Genomic DNA, 17,564 nt, shown 5'->3' on the forward strand with positions numbered 1-17,564 from the left:
CCTTAAAAATATTGTACAAGAATTATACAATTTCCAGTTCACCAACAGTTTTTGCTCTTGTCCAAAACTGTGAAAAGTAATAGCCAGAAATGAAATGGTCTGTCATAAGGGCGGCACAGTGGTTAGCACCGCAGCCTCACAGCTCCAGCGACCCAGGTTCAATTCTGGGTACTGCCTGTGTGGAGTTTGCAAGTTCTCCCTGTGTCTGCGTGGGTTTTTGCCGGGTACTCTAGTTTCCTCCCACCACCAAAAGACTTGCAGGTTGATAGGTAAATTGGCCATTATAAATTGCCCCTAGTATAGGTAGGTGGTAGGAGAATATAGGGACAGGTGGGGATGTGGTAGGAATATGGGATTAGTGTAGGATTAGTATAAATGGGAGGTTGATGGTCGGCACAGACTCGGTGGGCCGAAGGGCCTGTTTCAGTGCTGTATCTATCTATATATAAATAAATAAATATGTTTTATTTCATGATATAGCCACTTTGTTTTTATTTAAACAAGAAAACCGAATTGTTGTTGCGATATTAACAGTCATTGCACTCGAGCTGTAAGGTACAAACTTATTTACACTGCTCTGAAGATTTATGCTAGCCTGGGTGGAACAGTGGAGCAGTGGTTAGCACCGCAGCCTCACAGCTCCAGTAACCTGGGTTTAGTTCTGGGTACCGCCTGTGCAGAGTTTGCAAGTTCTCCCTGTGACTGCATGGGTTTCCGCCAGGTGCTCCGGTTTCCTCCCACAGCCAAAGACTTGCAGGTTGATAGGTAAATTGGCCATTGTAAATTGCCCCTAGTGTAGGTAGGTGGTTGGAGAATGGTGGGGATGTGGTAGGGAATATGGGATTAATGTAGGATTAGTATAAATGAGTGATTGTTGGTCGGCACAGATTCAGTGGGCCGAAGGGCCTGTTTCAGTGCTGTATCTCTAAATAAATACTCTGCTATCATTTCTGGAAGAAAAAAGATATCCATGAGTGCACCTGCACATTTGGACACTTCTGACCCATCCTCCACTCTGGTGCTGTCAGTGCAGCCTCCTTTAAGAGTGACTCACCTTGGCCCCACTGTACACCACTACCAGCCCCCACCCCTTACCCCTCATTCGACCTCTGCTGCTAATGCTGGTGTAAACCCTTGACGAGTATAGCCTGCACTTGGATTCACTTTGACTGCCTACCCATTCCCCATTCTGCTGCTCTGGCCCTCTCTGCTCTACTGCCTGACAGTGGACTTATACTTGATGTCTAATGGTTTCCTTGCTCTATTGCCAGCAAAACAAATGTTCCCATAATTGTGAAGTACTACTCGAGGCCCCAGTGCATACGCAGACGGTAAAAGGCTCCCAGGACCTGTGAAATGTCAGGTCAAAGGCATTGTCAGAGGCATGGAATTCACCTGCTTTATCATGGAGTGTTATCACTATGGTATATTAATGTAAAAGTATCTTAATGTTCCTGTAGCTTTTATTCCTGTCCTAGATGCCATTTTAATATACTTTTTGCTGAGTCAAGTACAATCCAGCACAATTTTGGGTAATCAAGAAATGAGGTAGTAAGTATTTTACTGCCAAATTTCTTTTTAAATTTTTGATTAGATATTTCTTGTATAACTGTGTTTATTCTCTTTTCAGGACTAAGTCAAAATCTGAACTGAGTTTTGAAGGTCTTTATCAAACAAAACAGAAAATTCAGTGCCAAAATGACTCTGTTGAGTTGCTTCTAATGAACACAAAGGAGAGGCTGGTGACTGAAATAGAGGAGCGTAGGGCTCCTCTTGCTACCATGGAAAGTCTTTCTGACAACGAGTCTGTCTACAGTTTTGATTCACGCCGCTCCTCTGGATTTCGCAGTATAAGGGGTTCTCCAAGTCTGCACGTTGTAATGGAGAAAGATGAGTCGCACTGTTTCTACATTGATCCAGCAATTCCAGAGGAGAATCCTTCCCTTAGTTCCCGGACTGAGTTACTTGCTGCAGACAGTTTATCTAAGCATTCTCAGGAGGTGCAACCACTTGATAACAGCTGTTATTCTCTGCCTAGTCCCCTGCAAGCAGACCTTGGTGAGCAGGAGAATAAACGAGCCACAGAGATGGAAGCAGATAGTATTTCGGATAAGTTACCAATGGAAGAGGACAGTAAAGAATGGACAGAAAGCCTGCGGGAAGTGCCAAGTCCACAAGTACTTGAATTTGCTGAGTTTATCGACAGTCTTTTCAATCTGGATGGGAAAAGCAGCTCCTTCCAAGATATTTATCATTTGGTACTTGACGATGGCTTAGAAGAATATAATGAAATTCCCAAGTCAGTAAGTGAGCATGAGATCCTGATGCGGGCGCAGTTTGAACCCAACTTAGTGCCAAAACCACCTCGTTTGTTTGTCGGATCGGCAGATGCTGGGACCTCATCTGGGATTTCGGTGTCTCCGTCCTTTCCATTCAGTTCATCAGGAGAATTGATGGACATTACTCCAACCTGCATAAGCAGCCAGGAGTGTCTGACTATGGATACAAAGTTGAGAACTTCAACTCCAGCAGACCACCAACCCAGCTCTAATAAACCTGCAGAAGTTATCATCTCAGCTCTTTAGAACGCCTGTAAAGTACTTAGAGCATATTAGCATGCTAACTTTGAAGTGTCTTTTTTTTTTAAAGAGCAGGACTGTGAAACTTCAAGGAAGAGTGCAAACCACTTGAGCCCACAATGGTATAATAATAGAACTGACCCAGGATGAAGCCCATGATGGAATAGGAGGTCATGATCTGACCAGAATGAAGGATCTATTAATATGGGGAATGTTGTTAACCTGCATTGAAATTATTCAGTCCTTTGTTAATCTCTAGGTCTATGTGTGAGTAATGAATAAGATGATTAGCATTTGGTTGATGATTGATTACCATGAGAGGAAGAGTCTTAATTTCTCTAAAGAGTACTATTTTATTTTTGAGATTGATGGAGTTTTTTGTAATGGAGTTTCAAAGCAGTCTTGTGCCACCCCAAAGTTAGCTACATCCAGATTTGATTATGGGTTTAACCCAGGATTGAAGGAAACTCTGCAAAATCAACTTGACCCATTAGTGATTTGTGGCATTAGTACTGATGTCACCAGTACGAGAAACACAGGGATTATAGTACAGCATCACTCAGAAGGACATTTCAGCCCTATCCTCCCTATAGTATGTTCAATTATGTTGGAGATAAATAGGAAACTGAATGCCAGAAATCTGAAATAAAAACAGAAATGCACAGCAGGTCAGTCAGAATCTTAAAGAGAAAAGGCAAGTTAATAGGCTGGATTTTCATTCTGCGCGGAGGCGGAAATGCTGGCAAATTTGCATCGCTGAGCGGCATACCGGTTTCCCGACACACTCCCACCTTCCAGCGATTTTGGTGGAAGTGTCTTATCAAAGGTTGGGGCAACCCATCCGAAAGTGGTGGGTCATCAATTGAGGCAGTTAATGAGCCACTTGAGAGCTTGTTGAAGGGCTGTTTGAGATTTTGGAGGCGATGCATGGGAAACACGCTGGTTCATCAGCATGCCAAGTAGATGAAGTGGCTGCTCAGCTGGAGCCAGTCAGAGAAGCAAGAGCAATTCCTGATGCATAAATGGTGGAAGGAGCAGAGAAGAGCTTGTGCATTGGCATGCAGTGGCCATTGTGTAAGCAGAGCTTGCAAAGTGTTTCAGTTGGAGGCATAGGGGAAGTTGCAGGGGAGTGCACCTGAAGGGTCAGTAAGACACAGCAGGGGGGTCCAGGCAGTCACTGTCAAGCAGCTGGTGGCAAGTGAGGTAATCTCTGGAGATACTCCGAGGTGGCAACGAGTAGTGATGAACAGCTGCGCCAGCAACACATGCAGCCCCTTAGTGCAGAGGAACACAGAGTTGATGCCCAAGGGACAGGGAGAGCAAGAAGGTGCTATGCTCACCATAGGGCATACTGCCAAAGACTCAGCTTCCTGGACACATTGGAACAGCTGTGCCGCTGTCGGCTATGCATATCAAGGCAGGTGGTTGCTGAATTGTGCATTCTCATGGGGGAGGATCTCAGGCCTCACCAGTCATGTGGGCACACTCTGCCAGTAACTGTGAAAGTGGCCTTGAACATCTTTGCCTCTGGTTTGTTTCAGCGGACCTGTGTGGCATATCAAAAGCTGCCGCTCATCATAGTGTCAGGAAGGTGACGGATGCCATGTATGAGAGGATATCGGAGTACATTGAGTTCCAGTCTGATGGGGCCACTGAGGCCCCAAGGGCTGTGGGCTTTGCCTCTATAGCAGGATTCCTTCAGCTGCAGGGTGCGTTCGACTGTACCCAAGGGGCCATAAAGGCCCCAGTGGAGCGGCCATGGGCATTTATCAGTAGGAAATGATTCCACTCCCTCAATGTACAGCTGGTGTGCGACCACCACAAGTATTTTCTGCAGATGTGTGCATCGTTTCCTGGCAGTTGCCATAACACCTTCAACCTGAGGCTATCGCAAGTTCCGCAGCTGTTCATGCCACCAGAGAGACTATGTGGATGGCTGCTGGGTGCAAGGGCTGTCCGTTAAAGAAATGGCCGCTGACACCTGTGTGTAACTCTACAGTGGTGGCACAGATGCGCTACAACCACTGCCCTCAGCACAAGGCTCAACAGAGAGCTGGCCATTGGACTCCTGAAGACGCGGTGCCTTGATTGGTCTGGAGGTGCCCGCCAGTACACTCCTTCAAGGGTTTCTCACTTGGTAGTATACCACATTTTGCTCAACATAGCCCTTCAAAGAGTTGTCGACCTTGAGAATGAAGATGTGGAGGAGCGGCACATGTCTTCAGGGGAGGATGAGGAAGATGTGGTGGAGCACGGTGATCTTGCATTGCCAGGCCTTCTGGAGGTCCAGGTGAGATGTCAAACCATTGACCAGGATAGCAGGGAAGATCAGGCCGCGCAAATCCAGGTACAATTATCATGAGGATGGCTCATCCTGGCTGGTATTTGGCCCAGTACCACACTTTTCCCATAAGGAGCAGATGCAGACAAAATGACTGCCATGCAGAGCCATCTCTTGTTTCCCCACAATACCTAGATGACAAGTCATCACCAGCCACACACTGTCCCTGATCACCCACCTTTGTTTCGCCGATCCAGTTCTTCATGCTGGTGCTTTAATGCCCTCAAAACAGTGGAATCTCACAGTTCAGGGTTCATCTGTAGACCATCTCATTACATTGATGCTTAATCATTGAACAGAGGCATTACAAAACCACAAAATGAAACTACCAACGAGGCACCTTCTGCACGTGGTCTCTACAGTGTTCTCCCCCTGTGGCTGAGGCAGAAATGGAGGCAGGCTGCTCATTTGTATCTGCCTGTGACTGAGATGCCCATGGCACCTGTCCTTGCCATCATGGTGCCAGTGGGGGCTCCGCCACAGGCTGCCACACCTGTGACGATGTCTTCCTTAGTCATGGGGACTTGCTGTATAGATGTTGCCTGAGGTAGAGGGGACAAGGGGGCAGCTGATGACAGCTGCCCCGTGGTTGCCCATCTATGCATCTTTGCTCCATTAGTGCAACTGAGCTGTCGATGCTACAGAATGTGGCATGCATTCTGTGCATGTCAGTATGAAGTTTCTGCATCCACTTAGCGTGATGGCGCTTATGGCTGTCCACGCGGTTGGCCACTTTTTCAATGGATGAGCTCATGTGCTCAAATGTCCGAGACATAGTGGAGCACATCTCATGTATCAACCCCTCTTTTCTCTGCCCAAAACTCCAAACTGTCTCAGGGAACTTTGACATTTTTTTTATTTGTGCATGGGATGTTGGCATTGCTGGTTGGCCAGCATTTATTACCCATCCCTAATTGCCCTTGCAAAGGTGGTGGTGAGCTGCCTTCTTGGACCACTGCAGCCCTTGGAGTGTAGGTACACCAATAGTACTATTAGGAAGAGAGTTCCAGGATTTTGACCCAGCGACAGTAGAGGAATGGCGATCTGGTTCCAAGTGAGGATGGAGTGTGGCTTGGAGGGGAACTTGCATATGATGGTGTTGCCATGCATCTGCTGCCTTTGTCCTTCTAGGTGGTAGAGGTAGTGGGTTTGGAAGGTGCTCTTGAAGGAGCCTTGGTGAGTTACTGCAGTGCATCTTGTAGATGGTACGCACTGCTACCACTGTGCATGGTGGTAAAGGGAGTGAATGTTGAAGGTAATAGATGCAGTGACAATCAAGCGGGCTGCATTGTCCTGGATGGTGTTGGAGCTGCACCCATCCAGGTAAGTGGAGAGTATTCCATCACACTCCTGACTTGTGCTTAGTAGATGGTGGACAGGCTTTGGGGAGATGGGAAGTGAGTTACTCGGTGCAGAATTCCCAGCTTCTGACCTACTCTTGTAGCCACAGTATTTGTGGCTGGTCTAGTTCAGTTTCTGGTCAATGGTAACCCTCAGGATGTTGATACTGGAGGTTTCAGCAATGGGAATGCCATTGAACATCAAGGGGAGATAGTTAGATTCTCTCTTTTGAGATGAACATTGCCTGGCACTTGTGTGACGCAAATGTTACTTGGGCACACATCTCCCATTGCTGCTCCAGAAAGACCCACCTTCTATGTGACCTCCAATGCTCTGCACATCCATCCAGCTGAGCATGGCTGGACCTGTCCTCCATCCTCCGAGGAGGGCTGCCCACACCTGCTTCTGCCGCCGTCACCTCCTGCTTACACGTGAAGTGCTGGTCACCTTATCCACCCGTTCTAAACTAACATGAGGCCTCACCGAGGTGAGTGTTTCTGCGCTGGCGGAGGATGTGTTTGACCGCGTGCTGCCTCAGATGCATCTTCCTCATTGGAACTTGTTGCCGGTGACATAGTGGTATGCTAAGGCTGTTTCTCCCCAACTGACCCTGCGGGAGACAAACTACTTTGGTTAGGAAGGCTCTATTATCAATATCTGCTTCTACAGAGCTGCAGCACCCCATTAACAGCTTATGCATTGGCATGGACTCAACAAACAAGGTCTCGGCTGAATCACCATCATGTGGAAATGGTATGATCCTTTCACCTTCTGTCAGACGGATTCCCATCTTGCCCTTGCCAACTTCCTGCCGAACTGCCACTCTGACAATTTCAAGGGCGCCCTCCTCCATGGTCATCAGCATAGCAAGATAATGTGTGACCCCTTCTCGCATGTTATGTGTCCTTTTTTCCTGGAAAGTCCAGAGTTAAGACCATGGCGCCCTCCATCACTACATCCAGCGGATCACTCACATGTAATGTCCATTGTTCCAGTGGGGCTTCCTCACAAGTGCTTGTGGTGTGAGCGTTGCCCACAGCTCAAGTGTGAACCTGGGCGCACACATCCTTACTATTCCTGAGCACTATACACCCTCAGGCTGCTCTACTCATAGGTGTGCTGGTGACTCCAGAACTGGAGGCCTGTCATCTGGGTGTAACATTGCAATTATCTTGCCAGACCTCAGAAGGTCATTGAAGCACTTCCTGCTCTGTGCCCACATTCTGCTGATAACACTGTGACTGCTCACCTCCTGAGCCACCTCCATCCATGCCTGCTTTGTCTGACTGGCTGGCCTCTTCATGCTGCTCTCTAGAAACAAGACACTCCTTCAGCCTGTCACCACCTCTAATAGGACCTCCAGAGATATGTCTGCAAATCGTGGGTGCATGCCATGCTGCTGTTCCACTGCGTTTTGCCCATCAGGGCACTAATTAGCTGCCTCCTTCAAAATAGCATTGAACTTCCAGTAGCAAAGTGGAGCAGGGTCAGGATGCAAAAATGGTGCCGAGGCAGAATCCCAACTCAGGAATGAAAATTCAGCCCGTTATTTCAGGTGGGGATTCTTGTAACAGCAGGTTTCATCATTTTCCAATGAAGGGATTACACTCAAATCAATAAACTTTTTTGTCATTCAGATGCTGATGGACCTGCTGTTTAGTGCTAACATTTTTTGTCTTTATTTACGATTCTTCAAACATACCATATAACACGACTGCCTCAAGTGTAAGTAGAAAATGTTTGAGATAAATTGACTTTGCATAACATTTTTATTAGACAAAGGTATTCTGGAGAAAGTCATGTTACATGTTTTCATACTTGTTGCACCATCTGATCTATTAGCAATTCTCATATTTGCTGTGCTTTTTTGAGTAGTTACATTGTTGCCTGAAATTATATGTTCCTGCACCCTGCTGATCATGTTGGAATACTCTATAGCTCTTTCTATGTACAACAGACAATGCTAACACAGAGAGCAAATTACTTCTAATCACCAGATCCATTACTTATGAAAGCCACCAGAATGAAAGTTGGTGGACAACCAAGGGAACTGAGAGTAGAAACTGAATCCTGGGGTGCTGAGACATCAGATTTTGTGTGAGCTTTGCTCCCAAAATTGTTGTTGGTGACTGGAATGGTGACAGTGAAATTTGACAGTTGAATAATAATGTATTAGGCTGGAGAAATCCTGTCAATTCTGATACTAGTCTATCACTACTGATGGTCTTTCCATACTCTGAATTAGTCTGCCTTTTTGACTGCTCTAAAGAACTTGCCACCTTCACTATGAAGTGTTTGATTATGTTGCTGCTGTATGCTGCAGCAAGTGAACCACAGTTGCTTTTAAAGAACGTGTATGCATGTGCAGTATTGCGAATGGAATTTTTGGTGTCTGCACGCTTTAACTTTGGTGATGAATTCCAGACCTGCTGTAGTTGACCAGTTGACTATTATTGAGTGAAACCCCTAAGTTTTAGAAAAGACAGTATCCTCTTCTCATTGGCTTATCTTGACAGTAATTCAAAATTGCCTCTTTAAAAAAAAAAGGAAAACTCAGCACCAGTGGTGAGTATAGTTGCTACATTTCCAAACAAGATATTTCTTTGTAACTTTTTTTTGGTGAGTGATATTACTAAAATCAGTCACAAGTTAGCACATATATGCCATCACTAAATGCTTCTCCATGCACAAACAGAAAACATAAAGCAGCAGGCAATATTAATAAAGACCTAATTCCAACAGGGACACCAACTCAAACATTTCATCCTTTACATGACTATAAAAGGACTGAAAGTATGTGTGGCACAGATCAAATAGCACCATTTCAACCAAAGCGCTGCATATTTGAGTGCCAGCATAGCTTATCGGTCACATTAACTCTTACTCTGTTGGGATTGAATTTTAAGTACGTGAACATCAAATGAATAAAGGCCATTCAGCTGCTGCCTTTTCCACAGACAATCCCACCAAAGTAAAGGTAAAATTTAAGTGCAGTTCAAATTTACAATTAAATGCAGCCTTAATATTTAACACCTTTTTGGAGAATGTAATAAATGAATGATAGTATTTCAACTTGGCAGGTCCTGCCCAGTTCCCAGTGGGCATGAATCCACAGCATATAACTTGCCCTAATTCAGGACTAGCCTACACTAACTTAACCTTCTCACTTAGAGGCAACATGATGACTGGTGGAGGAAATGAAAAAACACCACAATGATGCAGGAGATGGGGATTTCCTGAGGTTTTAGCTGGCGTGTATGGTTGTGAGACAGCAAAGGAAGCTTTACTCTGCATCTAACCTTGCTATACCTGGCTAGGGTGCTTGCACTGAAAAATGTTTTCTTCCACAAAACTAGTATCCCTCACCTTGATGAGCACAAAATTTGAGGCAATGGGCAGTGCAGTATGATTTGTGTGCTGTGTTTACCCTTTTCATTTTTGATGAATGCAACAGTTTTGAAGCAAAATCTGGGCCGATGAAAGGGACACTATCTTTAGCTGAACAGTTATTTATAATCTGTACATATTTGTGGTTAAGAAACAAGACATTAGGTAAATGGTGAGTTCATCAATACATTTCAAGGATATAGTTTACCAGAAGACCAGTGTTAATCTTAGGTTGTGGTTCACATAGCGCAGCCTACATGAACGAACAGCAGCCAGCATCTGCACTAATCTGTTTGAATAAACTGTAGGTATATATGAAGAAACACTGCACAGTCTTAGCAACATAGTGAACTAGAATACAATGGAGTTTACGTTACCTGAAGCAGTAATGGGAACCTCTGGAATTTACCATCTCATATAAGATAGGAAATGTGTATTGGAGAACATAGTGTGCAACTGCAAAGCAACTTATTTCTTTAATTGTTTTCTGTAAAAATGGATAGATATACTTAGCCATTGTATAATAAACCATAAGGAAACAACGGGTATGGATTATTTTGACCATACACCTATATGGTTTCAAATATTTTCTGCCATTGCATGTAGCTTACTTTTTGTGTTCTAGTGAATCTGCTAAACATCAGCTATTAGTTCATTATCCCACACAGATATTCATGAGATGCTTGATGATAGGTAGCAGATTAAAAATGCATTTTTCTATTGTGTGTACAAATGTTTTCATTATTGCGGCTTCCAAAAATATATGTGTTTGCCCTTAAAAATAAATTTAGATTTTAGTGCTGTTGTACATTTATCTGAGTGAGCAGTTTCATGAGGGAAATGGTGGTGTGTTTCCACCAGGTGTATAACAGAATAGGTAGTGTCCCATGGCAGTACTTCCTAGTGCATGTTCTTAAACCAGGTGTAAAACTTAAATCCAAGTGTAGTGAAGTCTAAAATGGGCTGCAGCTTTCCACCAATAGGGCTGAAACATTTGCCCTTTAACTACAGTTAATTTGAAGGGATTAAGAATACATTAAACTTTCTAATTGTCTGTGACAACTGTGGTGGACACATCCGGCTCACTTCAGTAGAACTGTGCCAACTGCAGACACATATCAAGTCAGGAAACCAAGCTGTTGTCAGTTTTTTTTCACCTCTCAAGGTGGAAGTGCTTCCATTTGTTTATGGCATTATAGTACATTGACAGAGAAATAAGGAATCTCTTGCAACTAAGACAAGAAGTCCTAGCAGCTCAGAGACTTAGGATTTTCCAAATGTGCACGAAACACTCGAACACCAATAAGCCACAACTAAACATGTGGTTGTAAAGACAGCTTATTTTGTTTACTCTTCTAAGCAATAGAATTGTAGAATTAAAATTAAAAACTTATGATACTGCTTTACCACAGTTACCTATTTAACATGAATATCTGCTTAAGACTAGCAACAGAAGTTATACTTTTAACTCCACATCACTCTCTGAACAGGAAGATAGAGCTTTGTATCTGCATGCTCATGCGCATTGAAGAGTTTAGCCCAGCAGCATCCAAATACTAGTTATTTTTTGTAGGTAGTAAAGAACTTATGATATAGCTGTTAAAATCTTTGAAAATAAAATGTTCAAAGTTCCCATTCATTGTTCTGTAGCTGGTGTACAATATAGAGTGTCCTTGATATGGTTTCACACTCTTGCTAAAATTTGATGTGTTCATTTGGCAGCTTAACTCCCTCGTTATGGTCATTTCTATTTTGATACGGCCGTGTATAGTTCAAAGAAGTAAAATGGAAAACCTTTTAACAACCTATTCAGTGCCAATATTGACAACTTTTGACTTGTGGGCACTTCTCTACATTTCTATTTAGATGCACAATCCTTGGGTAACATTTGAGCAGTATTATCATGTATAGCTGAGGCTGTACATAAAGATCCATTTCTTAACTTTATTATTGCTTGAATTAACATAATATATCAAATTGATTTTGGACCAGTGTGTTTTATCATTTCTGTCTCTTTGTGACAGTTCAATAAAATGCACAATTTATAAAGATATAAGTAAATAATGTAATACTGCATCACCACTGCATCAAAATTTAAGGTGCAAGGGCACAGGGAACCTTTGTTGCTGAGCTTTGCAAGCATTTTTATCTCGGATTATTCCTTGTTCTGTACTATTTATGTAATGTTTTCCATTGTGCAATACCTTATAACCTTACTTTTAAAATTTAATATCTTACTATTAATAATTATTCTTTGAGATGTATTTGCTGTTATGGAAATAATTCTGATATTTGACTGCTGATATCAGAGCTTCTCTGTTTCAACACTATCATGTCATATGGTGTAACTTATCCCTAGAGTCGAAGGGAGAGGCCACACACACTATATAAAGGTATACTGTGTATCCTGTTTACGATTCCAGTTAGATAATGCTATCTTGAATATATATTTGCCTTGAACCAAGGCTGCATCAATCCATACCAGACTACAAAATCCAATTGCACTAACAAGATCATCTTACAAGTCAACACTTCCCGTAGGAACTCTTACCCTTCTGAAGCATGTATCAGAATATCCAGTGCAGCCTGCCCATGGTTTTCCAACTATTTAATTGGATGATCGAAAATTGTGGGAAACATGTACCAAAACATCCAATGTGCTCTTCTAGTGGCCCAGGCTGTCCACCAGCAGCACAGATTTCTAAATTTTGCCCCTCAGAGAATTTCATAGGGTACAGTATAAGCAGTACTTCAAACCAGATGGCAACACTAGTCTGTACAATCCTCTTAGCAAGGTCTTATAACTGCTATATTTTAATCCATGGCTAATCTGAGCTCACAGCTGTAACGTAAAATGGAAGTTTATTTGCAGCTGAGGACTGTTGAGCAACATGAATTCAGTTTAATCATAGAAAATGTGTAAAAAATTAATTTTGTTTGAGGTCATTACTGTATCATTAAAAAGAACAATACAGTAAATAATACTATAAAGGAGGGGAATCAAATAAGTCTTGTTCAAGCCACCAATTTCTTGGAGTAATATTCATGTGAAATTTTGAAAAACACTGGATTACTGCTTTCAAATAAGTGACTGCCATCTGTGTTCCTGAAGGAGATTTTATTAAAAGTAACTGTTTGAGATAGTTGCACTAATTCATGTCCGTAGACAGAGATTTTGCTTTCACACTTTACAAGATTGCAAGTCACAAGACTAAATAACATTCTTGTAACTCAATCCTGTTATTGATTAGCACTTAGCAGACTGTTTGGGCCTTCGCTGGGAGGCAAATAAAAACTTGTAACACTCAAAGGTCATTTGCCTAACTATGCTTTTCTAAAGAAATATTTATTTAATAATATAAATGAGTAAGCCATGATAATGCAGTGTTGATGCTTCTGAAAATGGTAGAACACAACATGTGAGCTTTTGTGTATGAGCAGTTGCTCATCTCAACCATCCAATCCAAGAGTGTTTGTTTTGGGAATGGTCAGAGAAGGCACCAATCAGAAGCAGGGCATTTCTTTGTGGGATGGAAGGACATTTGGTGACTGAGTTCACTTGTACTGGTTTTCTTTGGCTCTCCTGGCAACATTAGCAGAGGTTGATGGAGTAGTTGCATTAGCTGGAGAATGTAGTGGCCTTAAAAATAGAGGTAGAAGGAGGACTTAACTGAATTCAATTACCATAAACTTGTAGAGGCTGGCAAAATAGTTGTAATCCGAGGTTGAGCTTGGATTTCTGAAACCTTTTCTACCAAGGACTTGTAATAATGAGGTCTTGCTGTAGTTAGGTTGTCAATCATCATTGTGAGATGTTTCACATGACCATTTGTTGAAAATGCATATACTTCAAGACAATCATCAAGGATTCAGCCAAAGACTGTTAATCGGGTCAGTGACCAGGGTTGCTGACTTGAGCCTTCATCATGGTCATGCTGATTGTCTACATTTATAATTAACTGTTGAACCCAATGTCAAATTTTTATCATAATTTGATTACATTACCTTTAATGCTATGTGCCTTAAATGTTCATAAATCTTTTATGTGGCACCTTACGTGGCTTCAGGGAGGGAAAAATAGGCTCAGCTTCCCACTTCTGATTATTATCCTGTGATGTGCTTCTTGGGAAGTGCAGCATCGGAATAACAGATCAGCACAGGATTGGGTTCAGTTGTGATACCTTCCCCTATCAAATATCCAGCCAATATTTACACTCTACACCCATAAGTGGATGGTCATTTGCCAAGGAATGAAAAGGTTGCCATCCCCACCATAATGAATCAACCAGGGGAGTCAGAGAGAAAATTGAGGGCAAATGTATACCTGGGTTAACTTGCTGGCTCACCAAAATTTCATAATGCAATCCCAAAAATGTTACTCTAAATAAAATAGTAGTCATTAATTGGGACTTTATAGCCTTAAAGTCATACAGGCAGAAAGCTGCACAGTGGAAAAGACAAAATATCAACAAAATAGTCGAGAATGAGCTACCAGCAGTTGCAAACTACTTACTTCTGCTGATTAATAGAAAGTGGCCTTCCTGTAATTTTACAAGATGAAACAGTTTAGTTACCTTTGAAAGCAATATGAACAAGTATAAGTTTCACATCTTAATCTTCAAGTATTCATCTGAAAGGTGTACCTTTTTAACATTTGCTTTTCTGTAAACTTAGACCAGATAGACATGCTTTTTAATCTGCACCATATCTTCACTTTGTTTCTGTGGTTAAGAAATGAAATGCAGTATATTTCTTGCTTAATATTGCTTCCCAAAACCACCTACCGCTTGCTTCAAATGTAGCAGCACAAGAAGATGCCAAATGATGAAAATGAGCCATGATTTGCTGTAGCAGGGCATGTAATGGCATCTGCCGGTAATTAGACTTGTGCTTGCAGGGTAAGTTTTTTGAAATTTGATGTGCAAATCTCTGAAAATGCAAGCTAATAATGTTGCAATGAGGGGAAGTAGTGAACAGGGCAAGCAATTGCCTATCTCCATTACCAATACGATTGAAGGATTGTGAAATTAACAACACAAGGACTGAGAAAGAAGTGTAAGTTAAAGTAAGTGAATACAATATCAAATCAGGTACAGGGAGATTAATAAGGAGAGTGAAAGAAAGAAAGGATTTCTTTTTTCAAGTAAATATTACATTTTGCATTTTTTAAAATCTTTAACAATTAAAACCTGAGACTCCATATTTGTAATAGTTCATTTTCAGTGCCAGATAAGTTGACTGGCAGGAATTAGCACTTATTATGTCATTAATAGGATACTTAGACTGAAATGGGTGCGACTAACTTTCTGACTGGCAAGTTTAATTTGCATCTATCGGGCAAGTAGAGCAACTTCATGCCGTACCAAGCGTTACAATGGAGAACCAGGCAGTGAGATGCCATTTTCACAAATCTAACAGCAGAGCAGCACATCTGTGACACAAACTTTTGGATTTCTGTGTTTAACAGTGCATCTGCCCTGTGTTATTTGCTCATAAAAAAACAGCTAGTCACACTGTTATTTTGACAGCAAATTATGCGCCAGTGTGTTTCAGCTGAAGATCAGAAATGTAGTGCAAACATCGGAGGCAGATGGTTTGCAATTTATTTATGCGTAGTTCGACTCTGTCAACCAGGCTTGAATAGACAGCTGTTAGTTTCTGGAACCCAGTTAGACACTGAGTTATTCTGAACATCAGCAGATTTAGTTCGCTGCTGAGATAGATTCCTTTTTACACAGAGAATTCTGATAGATATGATTAGGATCAGTGATTTGCCACAGTGCAGTAGCTTAAGGCAAAATGGTGTCTCCAACACCTGCTGCATCTATAGGAAATTTGCTGCACTAATACCAGAGTTTTGCATAAGAAGTCCAGGTGACAGTAAAAGTGCCAGCATTTGAGCTGATCCCAGTGATGACAAATCACTTGTCTTGTTATCATTTGTATTAAACACATATGTCATTCTCATAATGAAAATCTCCCACATAGTAAGCACTATATATAGATGTAGAGACAGTTTGGTTTCCTACCAAAAAAATACCAAGTTATTTTCTTGCGATCTTTTTGTGGAACTTGAAAGATCCGAATCACATCTTCAAAGCATTTCAAACACAGTATGAAATTGACCATGAATGTTACATTTTTTAAACATCTGCAAACAGTTCTCTGATATCAAAGGTCTTTAAAAAGTTTTATTTTACAAGCATGCTAAAGTATATTATTGTCCCTCTATGAGCTTACCCTGGGTTACAGATTTTTGCTACCACTGCTTGGAACACAAGCCTGCATCTTGTCTTTGGTGCAATCATCTTACCCCTTTCCTATTAACTAGAATCACCATAATACAGTATGGTTTGAATAAGGAGAAAAATTTAGGAAAGGGTGTAGTCATGGTACATATTTACAGAATACTGGTATATTACAATGCACAGTCCCTGTTGATGAACTATGATTTAAAATGGGAATTTCAGAAGTTTTTTTTTACAAATTGTATTTCCACCATATTTATTTTTATGTTTTCTGTTGGTAAATGGTAAAACCTGTTGTAAACATCTTGATGCTTATAGGCAAAATTAAATATATGAAGTGGGATATTGTTAATTATTTAAAATCCTGCCTGTTTATAGTTGAGAAAAGGGAATTATTTAACCTACTTTTTAAAAAAAACATTATTTGGGATTGCAGTCAGACAGTGTGAAGATTTTGTTGGAATAGGTCATCTGTATTTCAGTTTAGTGCTGGTTCTTTACCACTTTTTAATCTGACTTTTGGGGTCTGTGCTAGTAGATTCAGATAAACTCTGCACCGTTGTACCTGCAAATACTACTGATTGTGTAATTATACTGTGTTTTTGATGTCTGTAAAATGTTAATGTCACATATATATGATGAATATCAATCTTGATTAATATTCCTATAAAAAGAGAAAATCCAGATGATGGCTCAACTAACAAGACTTAAAATTCCTCTAGAGCAGCATATCGCAGATAATCGACCATGTGATAATATGTCTAATGGTACACAGTTTTTAGCACTTTGTAATAACAACTCTATCCTGTGTAGATATTTACCTCATTAAAATGAAAAATAATCTCTGGCTGTCTTGTTTCTTACTGATGCATAATATTACAATTCTTGGCGTTTCCTTGTTTTTAACAAGTAATTTATCAAGCAGTTTGAGGTTGAATTCACTGTGCTTGGAGGGAGCATGAGATCAGGGAATTTGCTCTTTGCAATTAATGATGCAGCAATTACAAATTCGGCAATGTAAATGTCATTAGTATGAAGGAAATGAATGACACTGATAGTCGATGTAGGCAGTCATAGCCCAAAATTGTGTATGGGGAGATGAAGCAGGGTAATCGCAACTCTACTGTTATTTTTTAATTCAGGCAAAGATTAAAACCGAATGCTGTGGCAGGACAGTTTTTAACTTTGAATAAGTGACTGCTTAGAAGTCATTTGCAGTTAATGCATAAAGTTGAATCTAGGAGCAAATGCTGCTCGCTCTTTGCTCCTTAATTTTTCTCCAATTTTTTTTCCCCAAATGTGACCTTGCTGAGATTTGACTTCCTTCTGGTACCTCAGCCAATTGGCTTATTTTCACGTGAGCGTAGACAGTAAGTGCCAACAAACGATTTTATTAATGGAGAGCACTCCAACAAAGCAGATTCTGTTTCACTTAACGTCTACTGATGAACTTTTCAAAAGAAATAGTGATTGGAAACGAGTAATTTCCCATTCAAGCCTTGGGGTGCTGAAACCTTTGCCATCCTGGCTTGGGATGCTGAAACCTTTGCCATCCTGGCTTGGGGTGCTGAGGCCTTTGCTTTCCTAGGCTTGGGATACTAAGGCTAATTGTGGCCCTACCTCTGATCTGAATGAGATGAGTTGAATTTAGGATTTTCCTGGTCTCTA

The 17,564-nt window shown here is 41.5% G+C and overlaps 1 protein-coding gene across 4 annotated transcripts in view; it reads left to right on the forward strand.

The window, feature by feature from the left end:
- dagla (diacylglycerol lipase, alpha) overlaps positions 1-16,711 on the forward strand; it is a 450,361-nt gene extending 433,650 nt beyond the window's left edge. For all 4 annotated transcript variants that reach the window (XM_068046193.1, XM_068046192.1, XM_068046194.1 and 1 more), the window contains one exon: positions 1,631-16,711. In XM_068046193.1, coding sequence (XP_067902294.1) covers positions 1,631-2,585 — 955 coding nt within the window. In that variant the 3' untranslated portion in view covers positions 2,586-16,711. The remainder of the gene's footprint in view (positions 1-1,630) is intronic.
- Positions 16,712-17,564: the final 853 nt, after the last annotated feature.

Source organism: Heterodontus francisci, chromosome 14 (genome assembly GCF_036365525.1).
Source record: "Heterodontus francisci isolate sHetFra1 chromosome 14, sHetFra1.hap1, whole genome shotgun sequence".
NCBI classification, from domain to species: domain Eukaryota; kingdom Metazoa; phylum Chordata; class Chondrichthyes; order Heterodontiformes; family Heterodontidae; genus Heterodontus; species Heterodontus francisci.